At 35.6% G+C, this 25,796-nt stretch overlaps 1 protein-coding gene across 1 annotated transcript; it reads left to right on the top strand.

Moving 5' to 3' along the window:
• Window positions 1-5,852: 5,852 nt before the first annotated feature.
• Window positions 5,853-25,090, top strand: LOC121242881 (protein FAM91A1). The gene is given in 13 exon segments (XM_041140880.1): window positions 5,853-6,048; window positions 6,388-6,540; window positions 10,753-10,870; window positions 11,754-11,850; window positions 15,561-15,667; window positions 16,351-16,473; window positions 16,638-16,791; window positions 17,550-17,610; window positions 17,711-18,090; window positions 19,438-21,052; window positions 22,448-22,497; window positions 22,500-22,805; window positions 24,848-25,090. Coding segments are annotated over 11 exon segments (3,027 nt in total). The 5' UTR covers window positions 5,853-6,048; window positions 6,388-6,412; the 3' UTR covers window positions 22,694-22,805; window positions 24,848-25,090.
• The last annotated feature ends 706 nt before the right edge of the window (window positions 25,091-25,796 follow it).

The following is a 25,796-nucleotide window of genomic DNA, read 5'->3' as shown; positions in this document are numbered from 1 at the left end:
TGTCATAATCTCATTATGGTGTTTTACAATAAGGTTTCGTCTTATGGTGCCGTAGAGTCTGACGCAGAGCCCGAGTATGAACCTGAGGGATCAGCTCCGCCGGAGGTCTGAGTTGCTGAGTTATTGTTTAGTGTTATGAGATTTATTTCCCTTATGTTATTTCCTATTTTTAATTTATCTATCGGATGACTATATAATCATTGTAAAGTTATTTTATTGTTTTTGAACAAATTCTAGTACTTAATAAAGAAATACCTTTTTATTTCTCCGCTGTGAATATTTTTTGTACACTTATTGCATGTTATACACACTCTGAGCATTGGTCGTTAAGGTGCGTCATCCGTGTGATCATTATCCCGATGTCACGAACTCCACATAAATAATATGTGGGGTCGAGGGCGCCACATTTATACTGGGCTTTATTTGTTTACCCCCTCACACATCCCATCTTATACTCAAATATAATTTAAATGCAAAATTTTCAAATTAATCATTATAACTTTTTCAAAATTTTAAAAAACAATTATAACATTTTCAAATTCTAAACAAAAATAATATTATAAAACTATATTCTTACAATATTTTAATTTTATAATATTTTTTATTCAACTTTTTCTCTCTCCTTTCCCAAGGCTTAAAAAATACTCAACTCGAGCTATCACACTAATATTCACAAACTATCTTACTACTATTCACAAAATTCTCATATCATCTTACTCTTCAAACGAGCTCTAATTGTGGAGGGTAATAATTAGTTTATTATTATTAAGATTAAAAATTAAGTGAAATGTTAAAATTTCTCACAATCCATTCCTTGAACTAAGAGTATTGGCATTGGATTGACTATTTTATTCTTCAAATTTTTACTAATATGTAACTTTTTTACTTTTAGCTAATCATTCAAAACTTAAAGTCTACATTGGATTCGTCATCACACTCTCTATAATAATAAAATATTATTATTTTTTATTTTTTTATTTTTATAATTAATTAATTCTATTTTCATAACCTCCTATAATCTCCAATAATTATATTCATTTTCATTTTCACAATTCAATAAACAAAATTTCATAACACGATATCAAGGAAAAGAGCCGCGAGAGAGAGAATGAGCTGAAATATAATAAACAATGAGTTTAGACTTGCTACAGGACTTTTCATATTTGAAAAGAAAAATAAAATTACTGTAACTCATATTTGAGATGAAAAATCTTTGGCTAATTTAATGTGGGCTAGTTATTGTTAAAATTAGTCAAATATAAAGATGAAAAGATATTTGACCAATCCAATATCAATGCTCTAACACGACCAAGATTTGATGATTTCCTTTTATCTATTATTATATTCACACAAATAAATAAAAAGAGCCAAAGTTCTAAGTGAAGTATGAGATTGAGAGAAGGGGACAAGCGATTTATAATTGATGGCAGAGAACAACATAGACAACGAAAAAAATTAAGATGGCACAGGAGGCAATGAAACATTGGTGCTTTAAGTGTAAAAACATGATGGAAAATCTAAGAAGAAATAAGAAAGAAAAATAAATAAACTCCCCTCTCATATTTTTTTCATATTGCTGTTTAGCTTCGTTTTCTTTAAAAGAAACTTGTAAAAAAATTTCAACTGCAATCCAAAAATTTTCCAAATCTTGAAACAATCTTTTTTTTTTTTTTTCTCAAAATAAAATTTTCATGTAATAAACTAGTCATATTATTTATTGAAAATGATATGGTTATGGATCACGTTATCATATCGATGGAAATTGGGTTATAAGCCCATCAAGATTAGAGGCTTGAGCTATAACTAAGCAATAACAAGACCAACAAGATAAAGGCAAGGAAAATGAAGGCAGCAAAAAAAACACACATAAAAGAAGGTGAATCCAACATGGGATCACATATTACAAGACACAAGAAGAGGCAAACATCATATTTAATGCTACAAGATACAATAAGAGACATGCATTAATTGTGAAGGGATTGCTAGTGCCTAATTAATGCGAAGAGATCAAAGCTCAACATTGATGACAAGTTTGTTATTAAAAATATGATAAATTTGATGTGTGAGATAAGATGAAAATTTTATAAATAAAAATAAGATAATTTATGAAAAATAATTAGATAATTTGAAATAATATTTTACGAGATTTTGAGAAAGAAAAGAGACAAATTAAATAAAAAATATTATAAAATTAAAATATTATTATAATATAATTTTTTAATATAATTTTTTTTGAAATTTTGAAAAAATTGAATTTGTTGATATTGTGTTTCGTAGCTTGAGCACTACCGCAGTAACCAAGCTCATGCCACCTGTAACTAAGAGGAAGAAATGGCTTCGGTGATGTCTGGGGTCACTCCGATGCCAAAGTCAGTTAACTATGCTCTAGTGATAAGAATAATTCTCAAGATAAGTAAGAACAGTAAAGATTTTGGATAGAGAGCACGACCTCTTGTAGAAGGGATGACCGTTATTTATACATGATCTGGGTTCCGCTGCCGAGGGAGATCGTGGCGTGTCAGGTGTCGAACCTGCTACCACTAATTTCCTGCTACCATAGTGTGTCAGTCCGCTGCTTAAGCGGTCGAGAGAGATCGTGGTGTGTCAGGCCGTGCTAGGCTAGTTCTGCTGCCACCTTTTTGCCAAGGTCATGGTCGAGTCGTCCTTCGTACTTGAGGCTCACCGTTGCGTGCTGGGTCTCCTAACACATGCATTGAATGCGGTGTACCTTGAGTCTGACGAGTCTAAGACTGGGCACGTTCAACCGTCCTTCGTACAGTTGGGCATCCCGACCGACGCTTTGCGGTAGGGCTTGGTAGGCCGTCGAGCCCCGATATGCTCTTCATTGGTATATCTGAGCTTGGTGCTAAAAGGCTTTCCCGGGTAGGTTAGCGGTCATGGGCTCGGCATGTGGTTTTCTGGCTCGGGCTCTTAGCCCCGAGACATTCTTTTTGGCACATCCGGGCTCGGTGCCAAAAGGCCTTCTCGGGTTGGTTTGCAGCCACGAGCTCGGCACGTGGTCCTCTGGCTCGGATTCTTAGCCCACGACAGGGTTTTGCCTTTAGGCTTTGAGTTTCGTAGCTTGACCTCATCAAGCCTGAACCCTTCTGGGATGGGCCCCTCCCTTACAAAATTGTTTTTTTATTTTTTGTTTGAAAATTTAGAAAAATTGTAATTATTAATTTAAAAAAATTATAATGATTAGTTTGTAACTATTTATATTTGAGTGATGTTTGGAAAAGAGATAAAATGAGATGGGATGAAAATTTTGAAATGAAAATTTTTTCAAACAAGTCCTGAATCATTATGATAGTCAACCTATGGAGGGTGACGATCATACATGCATTTAATACATCTATGAACCATTGTTGATCAAAGGGATGAAGTAATTTGACCTACATTAAAAGCAAATATCAAAGTGCAAATTTGTCAGAGGATGTATCTCACATAAAGGTTGTAAATGAATAAGTCTGTTTGATAGCTTGCTCAATACTTACCTGATTAAACTTGAATCGAACTCGATTTGTGAAAAAATAAAGCTCGCTCGTGAAAGTAGATGCCCGCTCAATTAGTAAATGACATATACCTAACAAAACTCGACTCGACTCGACTAAAGTTCGTTAAGGCCCGCTCGTTTATGCTTGAGTCGACTTGTTAGCTCGATTCGATTAAAACTCATTCATACATTGATAAATATATACATACACCTATGTATTAGCTAATAATATAAGCATATCACTTTTATAATTAAAATTATAATATGTAACCTAATTATTTATGTCTATATATTAAATATACTTCATAGTTATATTTTATAATTTGTACAATGATTAGTCGATAATATTAATAATTTTTCATACTAGTATGTGGGAACCATATATGAGATGGATATATACTATCATATTATGTGTATGTATTAACAATATATGTAGATATATAATATATTGCTATTATAGATAACTATCAACTAGTTAGATATTAATTATTTATAAATTTTTAAAATCTTATAATTTAATAGAGGTTATATGTCAATTGTACAAATTTAATATTATATATTTTTATTTATCTAATTTATTAATTATTAAATCTTATTAAAAAAACAATTTGAGTTTGAGCTCGAACTCGAGTTGAGAGTTTACCTTACCAAGTTGAGCTCGAGCTCGAACAAATAATAAATAAAAATCTCAAGTTCATATTCGAGTATTTTGAGTCGAGCCTAGCTCAGCAAGGTAAAGACTGGATCGGCTTGACTCGATTATAACCCTATCTCACATAATGCAAAATCTATGTTATAAATATCCCGACACTTAGGTAAAAGGGTTTGGTCTTATTGTGAGTTCTTTTAATTTCTATTTTAACTTAAGCATCGGGGTATTCATTAGTTGGAACCTTCGGCCATCTCACTTCTTACTTGCCAAAGTGGAAGGATATCTTGGTATTGAGAAAGAATCCCAAAACCCACAATTATTTGTGTTAAAATAATCTCACAATAGATGAAAATTAAAAATAATGTATATTATATATTTTTAGTTTACTACTCATCATTCCACACACCACACATCATATTTTTATTTTTTTTTTGTTTTATTTCTCCTAAACTAATTGTATTATTCTACTCATTATCCATACACCACATGTTTAGTAAGGGAAAAAAATTAAAAATTAAAAAATTATGTGTTGTGTGAAGATGATGAGTAGAATTTTCCTTTTATGCCTCGTTTGGATAGTAAGATGAAATGATATTATTTTATATGACTTGAATAAAATATTATTAGAATATTATTTTTTAATATTATTATTATTTTAAGATTTGAAAAAGTTGAATTATTTATTATATTATGTGTAAGAATTTAAAAAAATTATAATAATAAAATGAGATGAGATAAAATAAAATAAAATAAAATAAAATAAGATAAGACGAAATAATTTCTGTATCCGTATGACCGGTTAATAATAAACTATAATTAGGATGATTGCTTTTTCAAAACTTGAAAAAAAGACGAATAGAAAAAAAACACCAAACTCCAAATTGGTAAGAATGGGCTGTACCCAACCAGACACGAACTGGGCCCGTTCGGCTTTCGCTTTGCAATGAACGTACTGAAAATTAGATCTCGTTGTTTTTAGAGAGTAAATGAAATGGGTTGAAATCAAAATTAAAAATAGAATAAAATATTATTTTTATTTTAAAATATAAAAAATTAGATTATTTATTTTATTTTATGTAAAAATTTTAAATTTTTTTAATAATTATATGAGATGAGATAATTTATAAAAATAAGAATAATGATATAGTTACTACTCTACTACTGTTTATTTATTATTCTTTTTATATTTGATTTTTTTTAATTTTTAATTTTAGTTAATAATTTATTTATTATTCTTTTTATATTTGATTTTTTTTAATTTTTAATTTTAGTTAATAATTAAGGAAATGAGTATTAATAAAATTATATATATTTTTTTATTTTTTCTGATTGATTAAGAATGTTAAAAAAATATTTAAAAGAAAATAATAAAAAAATAAAAAAACTTGAAATACATTTGGATAGTAAATAGATAGTAAGAGTATCACTATCTAAAAAATAAACGAGCGGGAGAGGTTTGTATTCGCAATTTATCTTAACTCATTTCAACTCATCTCACTACTATTTATTATTATTTATCAACTTTAACTTACAAATTTCACTACTATTCACAATAAATTCACTTTTATTCACAACCCATCTCAACTCATCTTCTATTCCATTCGGGCCATTCCCTTTACCGCAGACGGAATCGAATACGGGTCGACTGGACGGGTCGGAGACATCTAACGGGTCATACGACCGCAATTATGACAACGAGCCACGCTTCGTCGTGATAGAAGAAGAAGAAGCAGCAGTTGAAAATTCAGCGCTTCCAGTTTGGCAGTTTCAACTTTCATCTCTCTCTCTCTCTCTCTCTCAGATCTCGTACAAAATTCCATAGCCAAAAAGACGCATAGAGGACGGAGAAGTTTTGCCCAGTTTAAGCCCTAGTTTGATCCACCATTTCCGTCACGAACAGGTGCCGTACTTCTACTTCTCCGTTCTTTCAGATAGAAAGTGGAACTCATCACTGGCATTGCTAAGTATGATTCTTTGATCTGCATGTTGACAATGCCATATGCAGTTTTTGATGCATTGATGTTTGCGATCTAATTTCAATTGTTGATATACATCATCTTTGTTCTTATGGTCCTGTGCCATAAGACACCAGTTCAATTCGTATTTCTGAGTTTGAGGCTCGTGACAGTCATTAAGTGTTAATTGTGCGGAATTTAGTTAAAGATTTGATTGAGCTCGTGCGGTTGTTTTCAAATGTTTCAATTTGGTGGCCGTTTACCGTGAGGGGTTTTCTTTGCAGGGAGTAGATTACTCGGTTTCATAAAATGCAGCACGTTCCGGCTACAATAGAGGAACAGTTGATACTGAAAGCGATCAAGGAAGAATGCCCGTGGGAGAGTCTTCCTAAACGGCTTCAAGCGACGCTCTCTTCTAAAGAAGAATGGCACAGAAGGTGAGTGTTTTTTATTTTTGGTTGTCATCTTGTTTGGTTAATAATTGTAATGCCTTACTTATTAACTTTTACGTTGATGGGAGAAGTATGATAGAGGTGAATGAGCATGATAAATGTGAGGAGTGTCAAGTTCCTAATTTCTTGATCGGTAGAGGGTGAAGTTTATATTGATTCTTTATGAGGTGGAATTAGGCTTTGTAATGATCTAAAGGAGTTTTAATTGTAAATTGACTAGTTTTTTCAGAGTATAAATCTGGATGTAACTTGAGTTTTCCTTAGGTAGTTATAAATGGTATTAGAGTTGTGTTAGTAACACCACATGCCATTGGGCTCTCATTGTGACGTAGGCTTACGAGGAATTTGTGATGCATTACAAAGTTCCACTTGGGGTGGAAGAAGTATCATAGAAGTGAATGGAGATGCATTGAGTGTTGAGTCACAAATTGGTTCCTTACTAGGTGAAAGTAGGCTTTATAATGGCTCTAATAGGAGTTCCAATTGTAGCCTTGTTTCTTTTGAAGTATAAGCCTATAAATGGCTTGACCTTTTCTGTGGACCATTACAAATGGGAGTAAAGCCAACTTAATAACACGATGTGACATCGGGAACTTAATTTGATGTGGGGCTTCACAATGTTGTTAAGTCCCACATTGGGTGGGTGAACTCTGATAGAGGCGAATGAGTATGATAAAAGTGCATTTTGTCAACTCCCATGCTGGGTCCTTAGTAGGTGGAACTGGGTTTATAATGATCCCAAAGAGTTCCAATTGTATATTGAAAATAAAGAATTCCTGTCAGATTTAGTTACTGAGAGCTTTTGTTGAAATCAAAAGGACATGCTCTAGGTAAATACTGAAGTTTGCAATTGGCAAGACTGGACCTATACATGCTCTAATTGGAAATTGAAATTTCTCATCCTTGAATGAAAATGTGTATGTTGAATTATTGGAGGTAATGAGAGGGATAGAATGCTGTGGAAGCCTAAGGGAAGTAAAAAGTTTACGGTTCAGTTGTATTATAAGGTGTTGACTGTTCAACGAAGCCCTCCTTTTCCTTGGAAGCGTATTTGGAGGTCTCATGTGCCTTCCAAAGTTGTTTTTTTATATGGACAGCATCGCTTGGGAACATTTTGATGATGGATAATTTGAGGAAGCGTGGCCTTATTGTTATGGAGTGGTGTTTTATGTGTAAAAAGCATGGGGAACCTGTGGATCATTTACTATTGCATTGTGAGATGGCTAAGGCTTTGTGGGATGGAGTTTTTAGTAGAATCGGGTTGGCTTGGGTGGTTCCTTTTGAGAGTGTGGATCTTCTTGCGTGTTGGAATGGGCTATATGGTTGTTCTCAAGTGGCTACGGTATGGAAGATGGGTCCTTTGTGTCTTATGTGGTACATTTGGTGGGAAAGGAACGATCAGTGTTTTTTCAAAGATAAGGAGCGCACCTTGGAGGATATTCGGAATCTTTTTGTGTACTCTTTATTGCAATGGTTTTTTGCTTTAGTGATTAATGGAGCTTTAGCTCATGACTTTTTGTTGTTGCTTTCTACTTCCTAGATTGTAATTAAGTGTTTTCTTTTGTATACGTCCTGAGTACATGGGCTTCACCTATTTTATTCGTTCTAATAAAATTGTTTTCCTTACTTATAAAAAGAAAGAAAAAAAATCTATAGGTAGTAGGGGTACTACCCGCACCCCCCTAGATCCAGCTCCCCGTCCAAGTGACGGGGGGTGGATTTGGACCCTTGGTCCGTCCGCTCCCCGTCTGGGGTAAATGGGTCTAGGGCCCAAAATCTCTCTCTGGGCCATTTTGGGTCTAAATTAACAAAAAAAAAAGTCTTAAAAAAAAAAGAAAAAAAAAAGAAAAATTATATTTTACAATTTACATGTAACATAAAATTAAACAAATGTTTTTTAAAGCATAAAACATAAAAATCTAAGTATTCTAAGCTATTATAATAATATAAATTAATCTAAAACTATTACAAATTAATATAAAAATATTACAAAAAAATCTAAAAATATTACAAATTGTCAAATAATTGAAATAAATAATATTACAATATTAGAAATTGTATCTGAAAATTTGATAAAAAGATGACTTTGAGTTTGAGTCATGAGATTGGAATTTGGAAGTGGTGGGCAAGTGAGACTGAGATTATAAAACTTGAAACATTAATAAGAAAACAAATTAGAATTACAAACAATATAATGATATATACATATGTAAAAAAAGTTAAAAACAAAAATTACAAGTACAAACCAAGTGAGACTATCAATGATTGCAAATGAGATCATTGGGAATTTGGGATCAGGGTTTGAACTTGGGCAAGCGACTTGGTTTGGATACATAAAACCATCTCATCTCATCTCATCTCACCTTATTTCATCATTATAACTTTTTCAAACTCCCACAAAATATAATAAATAATTCAACTTTTTCAAATTTCAAAATAAAAATAATATTAAAAAATTATATTCTAACAATATTTTATTCAACTTTCAACAAAACATCTCATCTCATCTGAACTGCGTTACCAAACGAGGCCTAAGTGAGGGTGAGAGACTATAAAACCTGAAAAACAAAATAAGAAAATAAAATCATTAATATGAACATTATATAGATATGTGATAAAGCTACAAAATTAAAATTACAAACCAATATGAGATTGAGATTGAAGATGCGATCATTGGGATGGGATTGGGCATGTGACAATGAGACTATAAAAGCTGAAAAAAATACAAGAAAACCAATTAGAATACAAACAATAAACATTATATACATACTAAGAATAGATAAGAGAATCATTATATAAACCAATGGTAATGGTGGATTGAACGGAGAAGTCATATCAAACGGGTATGGGGTCAGGGGTAGGCGTAGTGGTAGGGGGGTCGGTAGGGTCAAGAGAGCTAGCACTAAGACTAGTGGTTGGATTTGCCTCATTGTCCATTTCCTTTGACTGACAAAAACCTGACATACATGATGGCATGATGCAAAAATCACAACACAATTTCATAAAATCATACATACAGTCTTGAACAATGAACATCAATGGGTTTCGATATTGAAAAATTGAAACCCCATCCAAAACCCTACATCAAATTAGGGGTTTCAAAATTGAAACCCTAATACATAAATTAATCGAATCGACACCCTAAAATCAAACCCCTAAACTAATTTATGGTTTCAAATTGAAACCCTAGATTTACAATAATTCTACAAAAATTCACCAAACAATAAACATCATCGCAATCACACAAATATCTGCACAGCCCACAACTCACAACCCAATTCTCCAAATCCATTCATGAATCCCATCCTCCATAGTCTAATCCGAGAACTAAAAATTAATGGGTCCTCGGGATATTTAGAAGTTGAAGACATAGGAGAGAGACATGGACTCGGCGACGAGTGAGAGAGATTGAGAAAGAGGTTTGTGTGCCGTGTGGGTCGTAAGGCTCATTCGGGGCGGGGGATATGTGGAGTGGGGCCACGCCCGGTCAGTCCCTTGCACCCGCAGGGGTGGTCGGATGCAGGCGGATTGCCCCGCCACCAGCATCCAGCGGATAGGGCCACTGCCCCGCTGCCCTCCCCTAATAGGTAGTTCTCTTTGCAATTTGATTATTCATAGAAGAGGATCTTCATAATCTGTTTGTAAAGCCAGAGTGGAATGAATGGTTGGTTGTTTGGTATGGTATCATATACAGGAGACTCTCATACCTATCAAAAATAAATTATATACAAGAGACTCATCTGTTCAATTTGGAACTGATGCTTGCTGGGTATCCCCTATGAACCCGAGTGAATCAGTGTATGAGTGAGGAAGGCTTTGAAGGTGAATGATTACTTCTATTTTTCTCCCTTGAAAATTTAAATCTATTCTCAGGTGGAGATATCAATACATGGCTGCAAACGCCACTAAAAGTAATATGGTCTTAATTTTATTCAAGGTTTCAGGTGTCTTCCCCACACTTTAATAACTTATGCATGCATATCTTGGACTGTTTAGTTTTTAGGAGCTCTACTTGTGGAGTGAACTTTATTATTCTGTTACTTTGATAATCTCTGAGCCATTTATGCCCATCTTTTTGACCTGCCTGAATGATTTATTTTTATTTTTGTTTTTACCTTTTATTTTTGTGGGGAGATAGATGTTGAATGAGTTCGTTCATTTTCTTTTAATTTTATCCTTTTCATCCCATGAGTGCAGGATAATTGAACACAGCATAAAGAAAAGACTCCAATGGAACACTTGTTTTGCTCGCAAAGTGTGCAAAGAAAGTGAATATTATGAGGATATGATGCGTTACCTGCGAAAGAATCTAGCGGTGTGTCCAATATGAAAATTTCTTTGAAAGTTTTTTATTGAACTTTTGCTTAAGCAAATGCTATTGTTTTACGAGGAAAAGATATATATATATATATATATATATATATATAGTGTTGGAAGATAGGAAGCACACATATTTTGAAAGGCTGAAGCATCTGTGTCTTATAAAAATCAAACATAGATATGGTTTGGACATATCCAAATCCATGTCTGATGAGTGTAGATTAATTAAAAAATTAAATCTTAAAGTCAAATACTTTGAAACACGGCAAAATACTTTCACTATACGACTGGGACACAACTCAGATATGGCTAGGACATGGCTGGGGTTGAAATATTTATTCCCTAATATAGGAGGGGGGGGGGGGGGTTCTAAATGCTATTTAAAAATCTTTGAATAAAATGTTAGAAATAGGATATTAAACGTTTGAAAGACAGAATGATATCCTATACAAAAGGATAGACTTGATGATAAATTTATTGGTGTTTTTTAACACCAATAAATCTTTTACCTATCAAAAAATTTATTGCTGTTAGCTTAAAGATATTTGTGGATAGTGTGTTTTGTGGATATTTATGAATGGTAAACATGGATGACAGTTATTTTATACTTCAATATGTCCTTTCCTCTGTGGCTATTTACTATTGCTTGAATATTAGCTTGTTAATTATCTACCATTTGTTGAATGAACATGTTCCAATCGTGTCATACCTTAATTTTACAAGAGTTTCTGTATTGCGCATCCGTAGGGTATAGTATCTTTGTCTTGTTTATCTCTTGAAAACATGGGTATTTCAGATGGTCTTATTGTCATCTTCAGGATTTATGCAGTTTACATGTTGAATGTATTATAAAAAACATTTGATTTTCTTACTTGCAGCTCTATCCCTATCACCTTGCGGAGTATGTTTGTCGTGTAATGAGGATATCACCCTTCAGATATTACTGTGACATGTTATTTGAGGTTATGAAAAATGGTAATCTTTTAACAAATCTGATATGAGTTTTCTTAAATTTGCAGCTATTGTTTTGTTTATACTGTTAGTTGCCTACAAGTAGATGTTTTCTCATATCATGTCACGTGCATAATCTTTTCAGCCTCACTTGTTACAACATCTTGTATACCGACAAATGATTTAATGTTGGGCGTATTTGGGGGTGGGTGTGATGAGGAGAGGAATATTTCCTGCTTGACATTCTTTTAATCTGTAGTTATGTGCCTTCTTAGGATGACTCTATGTTTGATCGAGTCCAGCTGTTTTTATTGCCTTTTTACTTCACCCTTGATCTGTCCCTATACCATTAATCTTCACATTTCATGATTGGAACCAAATTTTCCTTTTTTTTTTTTGAAAAATTAAATGTGCAACACAAGTACATGGGGTGTGTGCAAGTGAAAGGACCTAATTAGAGGAAGGGAAAACTAAAGACACCAGATCTATTATGAGCCATCATCCAAGCTAAAAAGTTTTTAGCACTATTGACTTACATTTTTAGCTCATCTGCTGTTTTCTCACCATCCTTAAAGTTTTGACTTCAAGCATTGTGTTCTTGCCAAGTGCCATATTATTAGATAAGACAACCATCCGCCAAACTTCCATGGTTCATTGACCTACATTCTGACTTATCTTTTTTATTTTTTTTATTTTTTTATAAGTAAGAGGTAAATTTTATTGATATGAATGAAATAGGCAAAGCCCGTGTACACAAGAAGTATACAAGAGAACACCTAAATACATTCTAGGATCTAGAAATTAAAACCAGAAAGTCGTGAACATTGTTTCCATTAAGCACAATAGTTGAAAACCAAAGCAATAAAGTGTGTAAAAAAAAGTTCTGAAGCTCCGCTGTTATACGTTCCCTATCTTCAAAGCACCGTGCATTCCTTTCCAACTAAGTACACCACATAATGCACAACAAAATCTTCTTCCACGCTGCCGCCACTTGGGGACAGCCTTGCATCCCTTTCCAACAAGCGAGTAAGCCCACTACCCTCAATGGCATTACCCAAGCTACACCAACTCTTCTAAATATCTCATCCCATAGCACTCTTGTCACCTCACAATGCAATAATAAGTGATCCATTGATTTGTCATGCTTTTTGCACAAATAGCACCAATCCATCACAATGAGCCCCCTCTTCCTCAAATTGTCCGTGGTCAAAATATGCCCAAGAGAAGCAGTCCATACGAAAAAAACTACTTTGGAAGGCACGTGAGACCTCCGAAGACTCTTCCACGGGAAAGGAAAGTTACCTTGTGGTGCCAATAATTTGTAATACGACCTTACTGTAAACTTCTTGCTATCGTTGGGCCTCCACTGCATCTTGTACCCTTGTGCCGTTATACCTCCCATGGAGTATATCAAGCTGAAGAATTCTGAAACAGTATTCAATTCCCAATCATGAATATACCTATTAAAGAGGATAGTCCACTGGTGAGAACCATGAGAAAATGCAATCAGATCCGCCACAGAAGCATCCATGTTAACTGCAATGCGATAGAGAGCTGGAAAAACCCTATCAAGAGTGCTATCACCACACCAAACATTATGCCAAAACCTGATTCTGGAACCCCCGCTAGCCACAAAACTGATTTGAGTTTCAAAGCTCTGCCACCCCCTCCTAATAAATTTCCATAAGCCCACGCCATACCCCCCTCACTTCATTGGAACACCAACCTCCCCCCCCCCCCCCCCCCCCCCCCCCCCCCCCCCCCCCCCAAGCTCTTCCGCGTCGGAGGTCAATAACTTCCTTCCAAAGCGCACCCCCTCCAAGTGATACCTCCACAACCATTCCCCAATAGAGCTTTATTGAATGTCCTCAAATTGCGCACTCCCAAGCCACCATTCGAGATAGGATAGCAAACTTTATTCCAATTAACAAGATGAAATTTTGTTTCTTCCCCCACTCCACCCCACAAAAAAGCCCTAAATAGTTGCTAATCCTATTAGCCACTTCTGCAGGCAAAGGAAATAGATATAAAAAATAGGTGGGAAGGTTAGATAAAGTACTCATAGTTAATGTGAATCTACCCCCTTTCGATAAATACATCCGTTTTCAGCCAGCCAACCTTTTTTCAACTTTTTCTATAACTCCATCCCAAATAGCTCTAGCCTTAAATGTCGCCCCCAACGGAAGACCCAAATATTTCATAGGCAAAGAAGACACTTTACAACCTAGGAGACTTGCCAACCGGACCCGTCTCCGACTTCTCTAACAAGCCAACTATCCTTGGGGGCATCACTCACTCAACACCAAAAAGTTGGAAGACTGAGGCCTATACTGTTCTGGCCACTTTGCAATGCAGGAAAAGGTGATCCATTGTTTCTCTGCTCTTCTTGCACACATAACTCCAATCCATCACTAAGATTCCTCTCCACTCATTCATAGTTAGAATCTTTTTTAAGGCAAGTGCCCACACAACAATTCTACCTAGATGGAGCTTTGTTCCACTAAATACCCATCCAAGTAAAAGGAGTACTGCTGGTTGCAATGCCTAAATAAAGGTTCTGACCTTAAACTTCCTTTTTTTTGGATGGAACCCACGGGATCTTATCTTCATTCCCATCCTAAAGAGTATAAAAGGTTAACGGATGAAGAAAACAACTCCACTTGTTAGTTTTGTGCTAATTGAATAAAAGTGCTATTTCATTGTCTAGTGTTGTTTGATAGCTGCCAAGAATCCACTGTCGAGGCTTCCTAACGGTGAGAAATTATGAACCGTTCTAGGATTGATTGCTACACCACATGTCATGCCAAAATATGATCTTAGCCCTATTACCTACCTGCAATCTGGTAAAGCTAGTGAAGATCCCCCACCCGTTATGTTTTTCCACACTCCAACTTCGTAAGATTCACTTACTTCATTAGAGCACCCTCCCCACATATTGCCATACTTCACTTTCGCTACAGAATGCCATAAAGCCTCTCTTTCCATGGCAAAGCTCCATGGCCATTGCCCATCAGAGTGTGGTTGAACACCATAAATTTTTTTAACTCCAAACCCTCACGAGTAAACTAGAGTACAAATTCCGCTCTGCAAGAAATCTCTCAGAAGCTTCTCAATGCCATTCGCCTCATCTGCTGGTTTAAGGAATGGTGACAAATAATAAGTGGACAAATTAGATAAGGTGCTTGTAATCAAAGTTAGCCTACCTCCTTTTGACCTGTAGAGTCACTTCCACCCAGCCAATCGATATTTCATCTCCTCAACGATATCACCCCAAATTGTTTTGGCCTTAAAGGCCACTCCCAAAGGAAATTTCAAGTATTTCATTGGTAAACTTGCCACTCTACCCAAAGAATGTCATTCCAAGCTTTTCTTTGTAAAACTAAGTTGCCTTCATCTCTTCATTATTTGGTTGGCTATTCTAGGTTGCATACTCATCATGGTTAAGTGTGCGAATGTAGGAAGGAAATTTCAAGTATTTCATTGGTAAACTTGCCACTCTACCCAAAGAATGTCATTCCAAGCTTTTCTTTGTAAAACTAAGTTGCCTTCATCTCTTCATTATTTGGTTGGCTATTCTAGGTGGCATACTTATCATGGTTAAGTGTGCGAATGTAGGATTGTGTGGATTTATGCATCATTTGCCTCATATGTGCTCATGCTTGTTTCCCCATTTCTTGCTTAGCAGTTTTAAAAAAGGTTGATAGTCATTCTCAAGCATTTCATACCCTTTGCAGAACAACCTTATGACAGCATCCCCAACTTTAGTGCTGCAGATGCTTTGCGGCTTACGGGCATAGGAAGAAATGAGTTCATTGATATCATGAATAAGTGCAGATCTAAGGTGGTGGACTGGTTTCCTTCGTATGTTTACAGATATTATGCATGCAGGCATCATTAATTTGTATAGTAAGGCTTCACTAACATGCAAATTTTCTACTAACGTTGTATAGATGTTCTTAGGACTTGACTTGCACTATAGGGTTTTAATGGAGAAATTAAAGGTACTTAAATACTTTTTTTTTTTATAAGTAAGAAGAAATATATTAAGACATGAAAAAAGGTCAGGTCCGAGTACACAGAGAGTATAAAGGTACTTAAATACTAGAAGGAACCTCCTTATAGCTATTGTGAACATCATTGCTTTTTGAGGGGAATAGCAACAATAGGCAATACTTAGCTTCGACTATATATTTCATATTTGCTTCCTCTATTGCAGGAATCTCTTGGCATCTCCTTCCAATTTCATTCTTCATAATTCTCCCATCTGTAAATTGATCGAACTCTTATCTTGTATATGTGAATCATTTATTTATTTGTGCATGATCAGTGCTATCTGATATGAGTTACTTGTAGTAATGAAAGCTTTATATTATGTGGTTAACTTTAGTGAGCTTCTTATTGTCTAACTATTTTCAGTGTCATGGATTTTGCTGTATAAACTGATACTGCTGTAATAATTCCTTTGCTTGCAGATGAAGGGTACATATTACTTAACTAATTGTATCCTGTTTTGGTGCTATACAGAAAATTATGTGGAAGCTGAATAAGTCAATTGCAAAAGAACTGCTACCTACACAACCTGTAGATTTTGCAATTGAACCATGGTGGGGAGTTTGTCTTGTGAACTTTACTCTAGAAGAATTTAAGGTGAGTTTCTTAATAATCCTTTCTTCTTTTTCACTGCTTTGACTTCTGAAGATTTCTATCTAAATCAAAACCTTTGACTTCATGGGGAGTAAGTCACACAAATCTCTACTTATGTGCTTTATGTCAAGCTCTTGGTAAAATATCAATTTCCCTGCTTTTTATAGAAACTCTCAGAAGAAGAAACGGCAACAATTGATAAAGTCTGTAAGGAGGAGGGAAATTCATATATTTTGTTCGATCCTGATGTTGTAAAGGGTCTCTACAGACGGGGTTTGATCTACTTTGATGTCCCGGTTTATTCTGACGATCGTTTTAAGGGTAAGTTCTATCCTTTCATTGTTGATCTAATTGTTGGAGGAATTGATTTCTTTAACGGTTTTTATGGAAGTTTCATATGATAAGCAATTACCTGAAACATACACCAACGTCAGAAATCATTGGCATATATCTTTTTATTTTTTCTTCTCATTCTTTCATCCTTTTGTCTATGTTGTAATAAAAGGATACATGTTGTCATTTATGGTCATGCTATCCTTTCCCTTGGGAAGATCAAATTAAAAAAAAATAGTTATTCATAAATTATGAAATTATGTGTTGTCTTTTGTCGGTGAAGTTCTTTTTCATTGAAGTAATGCTTAATTTCCATGAGGAGCATATTTGTGTGGTCTTATATTGAAGCTGGCTGCAAGTCTTTTGGGAAAAATTGTGTATTTTGACATTAATCTTTTTTAACCAATCAAAATCTACACCTGGAACTGCTATAGAGGGTGCATTTGCTTTGACTCACGGGAATTTTTCTTCTTTTACTACTTATTGCTACCACTGTCAAATACTGTAAAATATATCTAGATAGCAATACTCTTTTGTACTTTGGCTGTAAGCTGAGACAGTGTGGAAAGGGAGTAGAAGTTTCTTCCTCTTAAAATTCTGTAAAATCTGTGTTAAATGGAGTGCTGAAGTTATAAGGGATGTTTTAAGGGTTCATCATCTTTATTTGAACTTGAAAGCCGAACCAGGAGAGGGGGGGGGGGGGGGGTGGTTTTGAGTTCACATTGTTAATGTTCATGGCTTTTCAGTTTCCAGGCTTGAAGGGTTTGTTTCCAACAGGGAGCAGTCATATGAAGATCCTATTGAGGAGTAAGGCCATTATTTTAATCTGTAGATATCTTAATTGTTGTTTGGCAGTTTTCTGCAATCAGTTGAATTAAGATACTAACAGTTCTAGTAAACTGTTCAGGTTACTGTATGCAGTTTTTGTTGTTTCAAGTGAGAATGCAACTGTAGCTGAATTGGCAGCAACATTGCAGGCAGACCTTTTGCAGCTGCAGGCTGCTGCATCTTTTGCATGTCGATTGGGATGGGCAGTAAAATTAATTGATCCAGGATCTATTCTTCAAGATACAGGCATACCTGGTTCTCCTAGAACCAGTCTTAGTGATGAAGATGCTTCTCATGCTAGTCTAGGCTCAGCAAGCATATTCAATGAAGGTGATGCTGCTCAACAAGGAGATGTGTTGGGGACAGAAAACCATGGGACGAGTTCTGCCCATGTTCGTGTTGCTTTTGTTGTTGATGCTAATATAACATCCTATCTTATGATGGGGTCTGTTTCACCAGGTTTGTTCACTCTTCTTCTTGTCATAACTTGTTTCTTCATATCAATTTCGAACCCATTTGTCTTATAATCCTGAGTGTGCCCTTTATGGTGTTTTTACCATGAATGTTGCGTGGTATCTGTGTTAAAACAAAAATAAGGTTGACACTCTAACCCTGTTGTCAGAATGAGAACCCCCAGTAGCAATGATCTAGGAGGGACTAGATATGGCATGGGTATTTTACCATCTTCAGTAGGTGCAGAAGGTCATGCTGAAGCAAGCTTTAATACTTCTGATCTGTTCCATAGTGCAACTTTAATGTCTTTCATCAATGACACCATCCCAAGTGGACCTACTCTATACCTGTCCTTATTCATCTTTATGGGAGGCAAGGGAAAACTCGCATGTCAGGAGGTTGAAGCATAGCCATTCTCTGACTCTTTTTTTTTTTTTGCCTTTTGATGTTGGATTGTACTTGTGTGAAGAGGGAACCATCCTTCTCCGGAACTCAACTATGATCCTGCTAAACCCTAGAGACAACTTTCCCAGACTTAACTACTTGATAGTACAACAAAAAGACCCTTACCAGATGTTAAGAGGTGAAAATTGATGCAAGAGTGGAGGTGAAACTCTAGTGTGATACCAGTTCAGTCACAAGAAGTTAAAAACAGGATATAATGGATTATTAAATTCAAATCTTCTAAAATAGAAATGAGTATCTATTCCACCCAGTCTAAATCTCATGACAACAAGATTTTGGCTGACTCGTTTCCTGGAAGAGTGAAAAAACTATACAGGTTGATTTAGGACTCGTTTGGGGAGTGAGATGAGATGAGAATTTTGTAAATAGTAGTAAGATAGTTTGTGAATAGTAATGAGATAGTTTGAGTTGAGTATTTTTTGGGTTTTGGGAAAGGAGAGAGAAAAAGTTGAATAAAAAATATTATAAAGTTAAAATATTGTTAGAATATAGTTTTATAATATTATTTTTGTTTGGGGATTTGAAAAAGTTGAATTATTTTTTATTTTTTGTTTGAAAGTTTGGGAAAATTATAATGATCAGTTTGAAAAAGTTGTAATGATTAGTTTGAAAATTTTATATTTGAATTATGTCTGGGAAGGAGATGAGATGAAAATTTTAGGATGAGATTTATTTCAAAACAAGCCCTTACTTACCCTGTCCAATTAGTATATAGGCTTGGCACTCTCAGCAATTCAATTTCCATTGGAAGACATCACTATAAAGAGTAGCAGAGTTAACAGAGAGAAACAGGTTGACGTATCTCATGGAGATTTTATTTGACATGTAGAATTTAAACAAATTCTATAACCTTAATAAGATGTCTTACTTTTTAATTGCTTTGTTCAGGGTTAAAGTCTCATGCTGTAACACTATATGAAGCTGGGAAGTTGGGTCATGCTAGTATCGCCGATCTTTGCAAAGATCTGGGTACACTAGAGGGAACCAAATTTGAGGGAGAATTGCAGGAATTTGCAAATCATGCATTTAGCCTCCGTTGTGTTTTGGAATGTCTGCAATCTGGTGGAGTTGCTACTGACGTCAAAACAGAAGAAGTTTGTGATAAGATGGATGTGGTAGCTTCAGCCAATGATGAGGCCACTTTGATAGCTAATATCACTTTGACGGACATACCAGGAAACTCTGGTACAAATGAACCTGAGCAGGAAGAAGATGATTTGGCTAGGTTGGGGTTGCCCCATGAGGGTTCTGTTTTGAGTGAACCTGCTACTGGAAGTACTGGTGATGAAATGTTTTCTGCTACTTTATCAGAAGACACCAATTGCTCAAGCGAGGTACCTAAATCAGATCCAACTTTCCAGAATGATGAGAAAATGATTCTGGTCGAAGGGCCAGATGCTGGAAGAGATCCATTGAGAAGGAGAAAGAAATATCGTGTGGATATTCTTCGCTGTGAAAGCTTGGCTTCTCTTGCTCCAGCAACTTTAGACCGGTTGTTTCATCGTGACTATGACATTGTTGTGTCCATGGTTCCTCTTCCTCCTTCATCAATTCTTCCTGGACCTACAGGTCCCATACATTTTGGTGCTCCCTCGTATTCATCTATGACACCATGGATGAAACTAGTACTATATTTAACTGTGGCAAGTGGGCCTCTATCAGTTGTCCTCATGAAAGGACAATGTCTACGCTTGCTTCCTGCGCCATTGGCTGGTTGTGAGAAAGCCCTTATATGGTCTTGGGACGGTTCTACAATTGGAGGGCTGGGAGGGAAATTTGAAGGAAATTTAGTCAAGGGAAGTATACTTTTACATTGTTTAAATTCACTTCTTAAATACTCGGCTGTGCTAGTGCAGCCCCTCGGTAGGTATGATCTTAATAAATCTGGAAGAATCATAACTATGGACGTTCCGTTGCCCCTAAAGAATGCCGATGGTTCAATTGCTCATATAGGGAAGGAATTGGGACTGTGTGAAGAAGAAAGTTTGAAACTCAACTCTCTGTTAACTGATTTGGCAAACAAGATAGATTTATGGACAGTTGGTTACATTCGCCTCTTAAAAATATTTAATGAAGGAAATTCAAACCACTTTTCTCCTGATTGTGGAAAGTATGAATGGGTTCCTTTGAGTGTGGAATTTGGGATGCCACTTTTTAGTCCCAAATTGTGTAACAGTATATGTAAAAGGGTGGTATCATCACAATTACTTCAATCAGACTCACTTAGTGAGCATCATGATGCAATGCAAAGTTTGCGAAAAAAGTTACGGGATGTTTGTGTGGAGTACCAAGCAACAGGTCCTGCTGCAAAACTTCTTTACCAGAAAGAACAAACAAAGGACTCATCTCGGCAGCTCATGAACTATGCTAGTGGAAGATGGAATCCACTTGTTGACCCTTCTTCTCCCATTTCAGGAGCCTTGAGTGAGCATCATAGACTAAAACTTGCTAATCGGCATCGTTGCCGAACTGAAGTTTTGAGCTTTGATGGCAGCATTCTTAGGTATGTTTAAATCAGTTCATTGCAATTTTTACATGTAACTTATTTGCCTCTTATGATATGTTGTATTTCATTAGTCTCCATGCTGGGATTTTCTCTTAATTTCTTACCAATGATACTTCTTTAAGCTGAGGCAGATTGTTTTTTGGAAAACATTTGTATGGGAAAGTTTATTCTTACTTGTATTTGCTAATGATTTTGAAAGATTAACTAGGAATCAGGATATTTAAGGTGTATCTTGTGGTGCCTGGAGCTGGTGATACTGAGTGCAGTTATGGCAGTTAGGGCTGTAAATAAACTAGACAATTCAACAAGCTGCTTGAGATCGACTAGGTCAAACTTGAGTTCGGTTCGATTCGTTTATTAAATGAGCTGTTTGCAAACATAAATTTATGATCGATTATAAACAATGCAACTCGTATAAGCTCATATAAATTAAAATTACTTCATATTTATTTTTTTTTATAGTATTATCTTTATTTTTATAATGGGAATATCTTAATTATATAAAGAGAGAAGAAATGATGTCCCTAATACTATTCATGTTGCTTGAATCCTTATGAATATAATAATTGATATGCGTATATATAATATTTTTTTTTGATAAGTAAATACGCGTATATATAAATTATCTAAAGATATTAACGAAAGGTTAAAGTTTGTTTGTCAAAATTTGTAGATAAAGATATAAGATCCAATATTAATAATCTGTTTTGTCAAAATGAAGGAGCTCGTAAACTCACTCAAATAATAAATAAGTTGTGCATGAACTTAAAATATAACTCGGTGATATGCCTGCGTTCAACTTAATAGACACATAATGCTTGATCTATTTGATTGAAGATCAATATTTAGAGAGTTGGGTATTTATTTATGCGAAAATGTGATTTTTATTGGGATAAAGTTTCCATTTTTTTAAAAATATATTTTAGTTTAAATATAATCTTCTGTGGTTAAAACCTGAGAAAGAGTTCTTTAGGGAAAATATGTGTCAGATCAAGAAGTATCAACTATTTTGCGGTTAGGAGCCTGATCAAGCTTGGTGGTTACTACTGTGGATTTGTTGTTTATTTTGCATGGTTTTCCAGCTTGACGCGGTGTTGGTTAGGAATGATAAATGGAGGTCAATAATTGGATCTGAAAATAACTTGTGAACTGTTCATAATGTCGCATAAGGTCATCTCAAGCTGCAAAGCAACTTTCTGGGGAAGCATTCTGAGTCTAAATTTGGTGAGGAAGAACAAAATCATTTGTATGAACACACTTTCTAGACAGGGTCATGAAGCATCTTTTTTTTTTTAATCTTTTAATAGAAAAGGGAGTGATTTGTTGGTTCTCTTTGCTGCTGTTCTGATTTGGTTGTGAATCACCTGGATTTATTGGAAAATTACTTTGCAGATCATATGCATTAAGTCCTGTCTATGAGGCTGCTACAAGGCCCATAGAAGAAGGTCCCCTGTGAGTTCAGTAAAGGTTGAAACAGATGAAGCTGATAGCAGAGATGTAATCCTTCCCGGTGTTAATCTTCTTTTTGACGGTTCTGAGTTGCACCCTTTCGATATAGGTGCCTGTCTGCAGGCTCGTCAACCAGTCTCCCTAATAGCAGAGGCTTCAGTGGCCTCTGCATCTGCTGCAATTAAATAGGGATTTAAGCCAAATCTTGCTCTGGTTGCTTGGAAGAATTTGTTCCAATGCTAAGCAATTTCCAATTAGCTTGTCCTACGTGGTCATAATGTGCAAGCTTCCACGAAGGTCAGGTAAAGATCAAGACTACTTTAGCTATGTTATCTACAGATTCAATATCACTCCTTTGCTAATATGTATCATTAGTTCTTTTAAGTGCTGATCCTCCATAAATTGTGACATAGCTGCCAGCCTGCTACACAAGTTACCACTTCAACGGCCACACATCTGCTAATTTTTTAATTGATTGTGACATACGACAGATATCAGCTAACCTGTCAACATGTGCTTGTAGTGGGCTTTAGGATGGGAAAATTGTGGGGTTTTATTTGAAGAGGAAGAGGTTTGTGTTCAGAAGGTAGGATTTAATAGCCAGAAGGAAAACTTTAGGCCTTGTTTGGATTCAAAAACATTCTCAACTCAACTCATCTCATCTAATCAAACAATTTATTATACCAACATTCCTTCATAGAAGTTGGCTTTTGCTCCTCAATATCAAAGTTCTCTGGGACATTTGCTAATTCTCTGGGGAAAATCCTATTTTCACCTATGAACTTCCACCCTATTTTCATTTTTTACATCCTTCAACACAGTTTCAATTTGCATTCTAACTACCTATGTTAATGCAGGCCGGAACGGAGGAAAGAGTCATCCCCGGCCCACGAGGATGATTCAGGCGTCGATACAGTGCTCTTGTCGTTTATCCATGAAATAAATAATAGACAAAGCGTATAAATTATAAATATAGAGAGATGCAGGGATTTACGTGGTTCGGCGTAAATGCTTACGTCCACGGTCGTTTGGGGGCTAAATCCACTATAATAGATGATTTTATAATCTCTCATGGTCTCACGTATCTCTTAATACAATGGAGAAATTTAGGGTTTCAGGAGGTTGAAGATGATGTCTCCATTGGGAGAAGATCATTTGGAGTCACTGTGCATGGTGGAGGCCGTATGTAGAGAAGTTGTAGAGAGCCTATCTAGATTTGTAGAGATCTCCTTTTATAGAGGTCTATTTCCTTCTTTCTAGTGATTGAATTCTACTTATCTTGTGAAGATCTTTCCTTTTAGGAGTTTAAGTCAACTTGCCTTATCTCTTCTTGGCCTTATCTTTGGGACAGATTCTTAGCTGTTGATTTTATCCGCAACAACCTATATTTTTCGTTTACACTCGGTTAAGATCTAACCATTAAGATGAACGAAAATTGGTCACGTAATACAATTTTAATGGAAGGTGCAAAGTCAAATCCATTGGTAGTTTATTAATGATGCATATTGAAACTTATGTTGTTTAGAGTACAAAGTGAAAACTGGGTGACATTTTATACTTGGAAAGTGTAGTTACCCCTTCTCTTGTGATGGAAAATTGTGTTGCACATCATAATGATCTATTTTACAATCTCTGATAGCCTCACGTATCTCTTAGTACAATGGAGAAATTTAAGATTTCGGGGGAGGTTGAAGATGATGCCTCCCTTAGGAGAAGATCATTTGGAGTCACTGTGTGTGGTAGAGGCCGTGCGTAGAGAAGTTGTAGAGAGCCTGTTTAGATTTGTAGAGATTTCCTCATTTTATAGAGGTCTATTTCCTTATTTGGAGTGATTGAGTCTTATTTGCCTTATGAAGTTTTTCCTTTTAGGAGTCCGAGTCAACTTACCTTATCTCTTCTTGGCCTTATCTTTGGGCCAGATTCTTAGCTGTTGATTTTATCCCCAACAACCTATATTTTTCATTTACACTCGGGTAAGATCTAACCAATAAGATGAACGAAAACTGGAAGGTGCAAAGTCAAATCAATTGGTAGTTTAATAACGATTCGTATTGAAACTTCTGCTGTTTAGAGTACAAAGTGAAAATTGGGTGATATTTTATACTTGGAAGTGTAATTACCCCTTCTCATGTGATTGAAAATTGTGTTGCACATCATAATGATCTTTATACATTTTGGAAAATACTTGTACTTCGTAAGTTCCACGAGATCATGGAGGTTTATATGTCAGTTCGTTCAACTTTTTTGATGGTGCCCACTAGACTTTGTTGTACTTTTGTGTTCTAAAGAATGCTGAACGGAACGGTTTGGTTATTTTTTCCTAATTAGATTATGCATTAATGCAGGTGGTGTTTCTATACAACACTCATCAAATTGCGGCTCACGAAGTTGTTACTTATGGGTAACTAGGGGATATGTTTGGTTTGTCAATAAATATTTCCGACATCAGACATTGTACCGTTGTATTTCTGATGAGCTCTCCACGGAAAAATCTTAACATCATTGGCTTATGGTAATGAACGGGATTGCGACACATTCATTTTTAGCCCAATGTTCAATAATGAAACTCTCTACCTCAAGTTGCATGTATAGCTTATTCTTTGATGTTTTGGTGCCTGATTCCGTGATTCATAGTTGTAAAGGAAAACTTTCTTCATGATGTGGTGAAAGCTATCAACATCTTGAAATCTGATCTTTTGGGGAAAGCATATATGGTTCTTAAATCGTGGTGTTTGCTTTTGCTTTCATTTTTGGTCGAGGGAACTGTTATCAATCTAGGTTAGGTTAGGTCTCTCTGATTTCAGCTTGGGAATTTTTTGGAGAAGCATGGTAGTACTATTGTGGTTTTTGTTTTTGCTTTCTTTTCCGGTTGAGGGAACTGTTATAAAATACAAAAAGGTACACGCACACCACACCCGCACACACAAAGTGAACTTGCTAAAGATATACTTTTTTTTTTTTTTTTTACATGAAGTCTCGTTGGGACCAGGCTCTTGAATCCACCCTTTCGAATACACAACCCTCATCCTCCAGAATAATGTATTAGACACAGTTTATGTCTTATGAAGTTGTGAACATAACTTCAAGAACCGTTTAGCATAACATCAAGTTTCAAATGCTGCACGCCATTAATTAATGCCTAAGATTGGACATGTTAGATTGATCTTGGTTAGTCAAGATACGACTCAAATGAACCTGAATAGAATGCACTGGGCACCGTGTTCGGATCCCGGTGCAACACGGTGCCGGTGCAGTCCTGTGCAGCCGGACTCCTACACTTCAGATTTATAGA

This window comes from Juglans microcarpa x Juglans regia, chromosome 8D (genome assembly GCF_004785595.1).
Source record: "Juglans microcarpa x Juglans regia isolate MS1-56 chromosome 8D, Jm3101_v1.0, whole genome shotgun sequence".
Taxonomy (NCBI): Eukaryota; Viridiplantae; Streptophyta; class Magnoliopsida; order Fagales; family Juglandaceae; genus Juglans; species Juglans microcarpa x Juglans regia.
The sequence above is the reverse complement of the archived record's forward strand: the minus strand, read 5'-3'. Positions and strand labels throughout refer to the sequence as shown.